At 57.3% G+C, this 8,064-nt stretch overlaps 1 protein-coding gene across 2 annotated transcripts; it reads right to left on the bottom strand.

The window, feature by feature from the left end:
* Positions 1–915: 915 nt before the first annotated feature.
* On the bottom strand, positions 916–6,281 carry S1PR5 (sphingosine-1-phosphate receptor 5). 2 transcript variants are annotated; one of them, XM_017499973.2, is made up of 2 exons: positions 5,428–6,281; positions 916–2,406 (listed from the first exon to the last, which is right to left on the bottom strand). In XM_017499973.2, the coding sequence occupies exons 1-2, from the start codon at positions 6,016–6,018 to the stop codon at positions 1,192–1,194; spliced, it is 1,806 nt and encodes a 601-aa protein (XP_017355462.1). In that variant the 5' UTR covers positions 6,019–6,281; the 3' UTR covers positions 916–1,191. The 2 variants fall into 2 exon arrangements, with proteins under 2 accessions (XP_017355462.1, XP_017355463.1); XM_017499974.2 differs by having other exon boundaries at positions 5,866–6,281.
* Between the last annotated feature and the right edge of the window lie 1,783 nt (positions 6,282–8,064).

The following is an 8,064-nucleotide window of genomic DNA, read 5'->3' as shown; positions in this document are numbered from 1 at the left end:
AAAGAAAGAAAAGAAAAAGAAAAAGAAAAAAGAAATGTTATTACCAGATAGGATTTGGCTGAATCTCCCAGAGTCAAATTTGGGGGTGTCCCGCCCTTGGCATTGTCCTTGACAACTTTATCCCCCTCTTACACTCAATTCCTCAGTAATTGTGTCTGCTGCCTCCAAAATCTATCTGGCATCCTTGGGGTCTGCGCATAACTGGAATCTCCACCATTGTTCCTGTGGCTCAGTGCAGCCCCTCTTCAGCTTCTCTGGCTTCCACCCTCCCATGGAGCCACAAGATACCTTTCATCACCTGAATCAGCGCAAGTCCCTCCTCTGCTTAGAAAATTCTATGGCTCCCACCTCACTCAGAGCAAAAGGGAAGTCCTCTGTGTCACCCACAAGGCCCTTTGGGAACTACTCCTTCAGCTCCTTGTCTCCTCCCATTCTCCCCTCCACCCCAGCTCCAGGCACACCGGCATTTCTTAGAACACGTGGGGCATTTTAGCCTCAGGGCCTTTGTGAATGCCATTCCCTCTTCTGGAAATGCTTTTTCTTTCTTTCTTTTTTTTTTAAACGGAGTTTCTCTCTTGTTGCTCAGGCTGGCGTGCAATGGCGGGATCTCTGCTCACCGCAACCTCCGCCTTCTGGGTTCAAGGGATTCTCCTGCCTCAGCCTTCTGAGTAGCTGGGATTGCAGGCATGCGCCAGCACGCCTGGCTTATTTTATGTCTTTTTAGTAGAGACAGGGTTTCTCCTTGTTGGTCAGGCTGGTCTCTAACACCCGACCTCAGGTGATTCGCCCGCCTCAGCCTCCCAAAGTGCTGGGATTACAGGGGTGAGCCACCGCGCCCGGCTCAGAAATGCCTTTTCTTTTGGTCTTCCCAGGACAGAGGTTTCAGCTCACATCACAAGTCACCAGCGCTACAGAGAGGCCTTCCCTGACCACCATCGCCATCTCGGTGTGGTCACTGGAATTATCTCCATTATTTCGTCACTGAGTTCTTTTCTGTGTTCCCAAGTAGAGCGTCAGTTCCGCGAGGGCACAGATGTTTGTCTGTTTGTTCACTACTCTGGGGTGTCGCTCCACCAACACATTTCCCCTGCCTCTTTTCCGAGTGTACCTTCGGCTGCATTCCCTACACATTCCTTTATATGAAAAGAAAAAGTCTGTAAAACTTGGGAGGACAGTCGTGGGCCGCGGGTGTCAGTCTGCAGCCGGTTCTGGTACCAGGGTCCGGGCGGCTGTGGGCGCCCCTGGGCTGCCTGTGGAGCCGCTGGTGTCCAGCCCGTCGCGCTGAGGCGACGAGCGCTCCGAGCGGCTGAAGCTCCCATCCAGGCCCGGGGGCAGGCAGTGGCGCAGGCCCCCGGAAGCCTCAGCCGCGCTCCCGGACTGCCGGGAGCCACCCGGGCCTCGGCCGCAGGGGTGGCGGCCGCAGCAGACGAGGCGTAGGAGCGCGTGACGCAGGTCGCGGTTGGTGAGAGTGTAGATGATGGGGTTCAGAAGTGAGTTGGCCATAGCCAATCCCAGGAAGGGATCTGCCTGCAGGAGCACAGGACAGGCGCGCGCGGGGCACGCCACGTCGAGCAACAGCAGCAGGAAGAGGGGGCCCCAACATGCCACAAAGGCCAGGAGCACCACGCTGAGCGTGCGGAGTAGGGCCAGTGAGCGCGGTGTGCGACGCGCCCTGGTCGAGGTGGCGCCAGCAGTTCCGGGCCGGGCCCGCAGGCGCCGCGCGTTAGCGCGCACCTGGCAGTAGATCCGTGCGTAGAGCGCACAGATCGCGCCCAGGATGCCCACGAAGGCCAGCACGCAGAAGAGCACGTAGGCCTTGGCGTAGAGCGGCAGGACAGTGGAGCAGGCGTCCAAGCGACCCAGGCAGTTCCAGCCCAGCGCCGGCAGGAGCCCAAGGAGCAGCGACATGCCCCAGGCCGTGGCTGCCATGGCCAGCGTGCGTCCCCGACTGGCAGCGGGCGCCGGCCCCCTGCGCGCCATGGTGAGGCTACGCTCCAGCGCGATGGCCAGGAGGCTCAGCACGGACGCCGCGAGTGCCACGAAGACGCCTCCCTCCCGCGCGAACCAGAGCGCGGGCGACAGTCGCAGCGTGAGCGGTCCCGACAGCAGGATGTTGGCGGCGTAGGCGGCGCCGGCCAGCAGATCCGATAATGTGAGGCTGCCCAGGAGCAGGAACATGGGCGCGTGGAAGCGTGGGTGGCGTCCGAGCACCAACAGCACAGCCAGATTCTCCAGCACGATGAAGGCGCACACCGCCAGGCACACCACGGCGTCGGCGCGCAGGCCAGCCCCGGGCTGGTAGCGTGCACCGCGAAGCTTGCCGGTGTAGTTGTAATGCAGGACGATGACCTCGCTCACTGGCGCCGGCCGCAGCAGCCCCGACTCCATGGGCCGCGCGCCCCAAGGCTGTGGAGAGGCAGGACACGGTGTCAGCCCACCGTCCCCGTGAGCACGGTCGCTGCGGCCGGCTAAGCCGTGGGAAAGGGGTCCTACTCCCTGACAATCACCCTCCACACATGGGGCCCAAGGGGAGTTCAGGATGGAGGAATAGAGTCCGTCTGGAGACAGACGGACACAAATAATATCACAAGGGGACAAGGTGACATATAGTCTCGAAAAAAAGGGACATTATAACACGCGCATGGCTGGACGCAGTGGCCCACGCCTGTAATCCCAACACTTTGGGAGGCCGAGGTAGGTGGATCACCTAAGGTCAGATGTTGGAGACCACCCTGGCCAATATGGCAAAACCCCATTGCTACTAAAAACAAAAATTAGCTGGGTGTGTTGGTGCATGTCTGTAATCCCAGCTACTCAGGAGGCTGAGGCAAATCATTTGAGAGGAAGGCTGTAGTGAACTGAGATTGCACCACTGCACTCCAGCCTGGGTGACAGAGCAAGACTCTGTCTCAAAAAACAAATACACACACACACACACACACACACACGCACACACACGGCTGGATGTGGTAGCTTACTCCTGTAATCCCAGCACTTTGGGAGGCAGAGCCTGTGGATTGCTTGAGGCCCAGGAGTTGGAGATTAGCCTGGGCAACATAGGAGGACCCTGTTTCTACAAAAAAAATACAAAAATTGGCCGGGCATGGTGGTGTGCACCTGTAGTCCCAACTACTCAGAAGGCTGAGGTGGGAGGACCACTTGAGCCCCAGAGGTCAAGGCTGCAGTGAGCCTTGATTGTGCAACTGTACTCCAGCCAGGGCAACAGAGCAAGACCCTGTCTTTAAAAAATAAAAAATAGGATTATAGGGCATGGAGAGTATAATCCCAGCAATTTGGGAGGCCAAGGTGGGTGGATCGCCTGAGGTCGGGAGTTCCAGACTAGCCTGACCAACATGGAGAAACCCTGTCTCTACTAAAAATACAAAATTAGCCAGGCATGGTGGTGCATGCCTGTAATCCCAGCTACTCCGGAAGCTGAGGCAGGAGACTCACTTGAACCCAGGAGGCAGAGGTTTCAGTTAGTCAACATTGCGCCACTGCACTCCAGCCTGGGCAACAGAGTAAGACTCTGTCTCAAAAAACAAACAATAACAATTCAGTCACACGAATACCGGGTCTCCCACCCAGTGGTACAGGCCACAGTTTCACAACTCCACTCACACTAGCCTGGGGCCCACAACACCAAACTCCACACTCTTGTCTCACTGCACACAAAGCTTTCTTGTGCCAAAACCCCTCATCCACCCAAAAACCCCATGAGAAAGTTGCTCCTTGGCCAGGCACAGTGGCTTTCTCCTGTAATCTCAGCACTTTGGGAGGCTGAGCTGGGATGATCACTTGGACCCAGGAGTTTGACACCAGCCTGAGCAACATAATAAGACTCCATCTCTACAAAAAATTTAAAAATTAGCCAGGTGTGGTGTCATGTGCCTATATCCCAGCTACTCAAGAGGCTGAGGTGGAACGATCACTTGAACTTGAGAGGTAGACGCTGCAGTGAGCCATGATCGCACCCCTGCACTCCAGCCTGGGCGACAAGAATGAAACTCCGTCTCAAAAAAAGGAAAATTGATCCTGTTCATTCATTTTACTAAAGCAGAGCCTGAGGACAGGAGAGAGAATCGGCAAGGGGCAGACAGGCTCTTGCAGAGGGGCACACATGTCATTAAAGTATAATAACATTCCTCGGGCCGGGCGAGGTGGCTCAAGCCTGTAATCCCAGCACTTTGGGAGGCCGAGGCGGGTGGATCACGAGGACAGGAGATCGAGACCATCCTGGTCAACATGGTGAAACCCCGTCTCTACTAAAAATACAAAAAATTAGCTGGGCATGGTGGTGTGTGCCTGTAATCCCAGCTACTCAGGAGGCCGAGGCAGGAGAATTGCCTGAACCCAGGAGGCGGAGGTTGCGGTGAGCCGAGATCGCGCCATTGCACTCCAGCCTGGGTAACAAGAGCGAAACTCCGTCTCAAAAAAAAAAAAAAAAAACCATTCCTCATCTGCCTCTGTGTCCTTTTTTTTAATTTTTATGTATTTATTTTTTTGAGACGAAGTCTCGCTCAGTCACCAGGCTGGCGTGCCACTGATGTGATCTCAGCTCACTGCAACCCTTGTGTCCCAGGTTCAAGCGACACTCCTGCCTCAGCCTTCCAAGTAGCTGGGACTACAGGCATGCTCCACCATGCCCAGCTAATTCTTGTATTTTTAGTAGAGACAGGTTTCACCATGTTGGCCAGGATGGTCTCGATCTCTTCATCTGGTGATCAGCCCGCCTCGGCCTCCCAAAGTACTGGGATTACAGGCTTGAGGGACTGCACCCTGACCTCTGTGCCTTTATCAGTCCCCGCTTCCTTTAGTCCCAATGTACAGGTGAGAAAACTGAGGCTCAAAAGAAATGCTTCATATCAAAGCAGACACAAAGGTTTCCATGCTCCCACACAAACATCCATGCAGAAACAGTCCCCATGCAAGTTCAGATGAGAAAACCAAGGCCTAGGGAGGGGAATTTTTGCACAAGGCAGAGATGTGTTCGCCCCTAGAGAGCTTTGGTCACACACAGAGAACCAAGGCAGGCAAATATAGACAGACAGGAAGTCTCTGGCTCACCCAAGCTGAAAGTGGGGAGCCCAAATTCAGGGAGACAAGGTTTACACATGTTCTGATGGGAGGCCACCCCCATCGACCCAGCCTGCCGGGCAACAGGACTGAAGTGTGGAAACTTGTAGTGGCCCAGCCAGGAGGGGGTGAGGCCAGGGTGATTCCAGCCACCTTCACCCCGTATCCCAGGTCCTGCACCCAGCCGGTGAGTCCCCAGCTTCCCCCTCCCTGGAGGCCTCCAGGAAAAGATCGGGGAACTCCCTGCAACGGGCGGTGCGCCTTTTTAGACAGGGAAAGTGGCCGCCAGGGCGACCCGCTCTGGATCAGGCCCAGTCCCGCTCCCCCAAGGGACCAGTGCGCTCCACTCACCCTGCGCCTTGGTCGTGCGCCCCCCGCAGTCGCGCTGCCTTGAGCTGAGTGAGCCGAAGCCGGTCCGGGGGCGGGGCTGGAGCCTTGCCAGGGCAGGCGAGGGGCTGGCCAGCGACGCAAAGGGCCGGCGGTCGCCAGCAGTTGCCCCCTCCCCTCGGGTCCCGGGCACTCAGCCCGTGGCTGCCAGCCTGTGCCACCCGCCGCGGCACCGGAACGCGCCCCAGCGGCGACTGGCACAGGCGAGCCCTCAGCTCCCCGCTCCGGGCCTGGGCTGCCCCCTCCCAGGGACACTCCTTCGCGATGGGAGGCCTCGGAGAGGAGGCGGGAAAGGGAGGGTTCTGCGGCAGGACGGTCGCAGCCTGAGCCTCTTCTCCCCAGCGGCGGGGTCTCCTCTGTCCTGGGTGTCCAGGCACTGCGCCTTCCCCATTGCCCACGCACCTGTGAACTGAGCTTCCTGGGCTGCACCCCAAGGACGCCCCGTCGATGGTTCGGAGGGGTCTTTAGTGCTTGCTTAGCAGGAGTCTTCAGCGGGGGCCACCTTAGCCTGAGTCCGATCCCACCAGCAGATAGGTCCCTGCTGCTCCCGGGCATGGGCCCCTCCCAATTTCCCGCTCCCGCCCCCGGCTCAGGGCGAGTGGGGGTGAGACAGGGGCGGGCAGGATTGTTCTGGGAAGTTGCCGCTCCTTAGATAAGGAGGGTCTGTCCAGTCCCACCCCCTGGATTCCGCGTTCCCCCGACCGGTTCTCTCCCACCCTTATCGCTGAGGACTAAGCAATTTATTCACTAATGGTGTTTCTGGACTGTGTCAGTAACAGTAAACCCCACCAATGTAAGGTTTTTTTTTTTTTTCCTCACAGACAGGATCTCACTCAGCTGCCCAGAGTGGAGAGCAGTGGCACCATCATAATTCACTGCGGCTGCGACCAGCTGGGCTCAAGCCATCCTCCCATCTCAGCCCTCTCAACATAGCTGCCAGGACTCCAGTCGCTTGCCACCACGCCCAGATAATTTTTTTTTTAATAGAGACAGGGTCTTGCTATGTTGCCCAGGCTGGTCTTGAACTCCTGAACTCAAGCGATCTTCCCACTTCGACCTCCTAAAGTGCTGGGATTACAGGTGTGAGCCACCGCAGCCCGTCCATTGGGGTAGGGATTTGAGTCTATTGTGGGCACTGCCAGGACACAGCCAGTGCCCAGTAAGTGCTGCATGAATGAATGAAGGAAAGAATGAGTGTCTCCCTCACGTCCTCTGTGTCTCTCTCAGTAGGATCTTAGAGTCTCTTGCCTGTGTGTCTCTTTGTCTCTGCATGTCTCTTTGTTGCTGTCTGTGTTACTCTCCCACGCCTCTCCCAGGCCACTGCTCCTCCAACGACCCGTCCCGCTGGCCCCGAGACGCCTTCATCCCCCACTTCCCAGGAGCTTCCAGATGGTCTCAGCTCTTCCAACCTCAGCCTCAGGAAGGGGGGTCTGGGTCTTGCTGCTTCGACCTTCTCCAGGACCATGCCCTTTGCCCCTGATGCTTCAGGCCCTGCTGGCCGCGGGTGGGGTGAGAGCACCCCAGGAGAGATGAGCCAGAGGCTGAGAATAAGCATGGATCGGGGGTGCCCTCGTGGGAGGAAACTCCGGGGACGCTCAGGCTGGGTCATGTAACCCCTTGGGGGTCCCGGCCCTCCTACCCCCGCTGTTCCCTGGGTGGGCAGAACCTTTCTTTCCTACTCTGCTCAAAGACACAGCCAATGGGACCCGCAGAGTGGGGTGGTGTTAACCCTTTGGTGCCAGATCTGCCCCAATACTGTGGATTAAGTCCACTCCAATGGTGCCCGCTGGGATGAGCCCTGAAGATCTCCCAACGTGGCTGCGCTTGGCACCCAGTAGGCACTCAATAAATGACCTCCTTCTGTAAAGGGGAAGCCACGCCCCAGAGTGGGAAGGTGGCCCCTTCACACCTCCCAGGCGCCAATCTCACCTCCCACGAAATGGAGCTCTTCCGGCAGTGGGTCCCCGGCCCAGCAACCCGCCCTCCCACTGCCTCCCTGCACTTCTTTCCCACGAATTGGGACCCTGGGACTCAGGCTCCAGGATCTGGTCAGATGTCGGGAGCCCCATCCCTAACTGCCATTCCGCACTCCCGACCATGGTTCTTTTGTTGTTGTTTTTTTGTTTGTTTGTTTTGTTTTTGAGATGGAGTCTCACTTTGTGGCCCAGGCTGGAGTGCAGTGGCATGATCTCAGCTCACTGCGACCTCTGCCCCCTGGGTTCAAGTGATTCTCCTGCCTCAGCCTCATGAGTAGCTGGGACTACCGGCGCCCACTATCACAGCTGGCTAATTGTTTGTATTTTTAGTAGAGACGGGGTTTCACTTCATTAAGCATGATGGTCTCCATCATCTCCTCACTTCGTGATCTGCCTGCCTCGGCCTCCCAAAGCGCTGGGATTACAGGCATGAGCCACCGCAGCCGGCTGGCCACCATTCTTAAAACTCAGATCAGGCCGGGCGCGGTGGCTCAAGCCTGTAATCCCAGCACTTTGGGAGGCCGAGGCAGGTGGATCACGAGGTCAAGAGATCGAGACCATCCTGGTCAATACGGTGAAACCCCGTCTCTACTAAAACTACAAAAAATTAGCTGGGCATGGTGGC

The sequence above is a fragment of the Cebus imitator genome, unplaced genomic scaffold, assembly GCF_001604975.1.
Source record: "Cebus imitator isolate Cc_AM_T3 unplaced genomic scaffold, Cebus_imitator-1.0 Scaffold263, whole genome shotgun sequence".
NCBI lineage: Eukaryota > Metazoa > Chordata > Mammalia > Primates > Cebidae > Cebus > Cebus imitator.
Note: the sequence above shows the minus strand (reverse complement) of the source record. Positions and strands in the feature narration are given on the sequence as shown.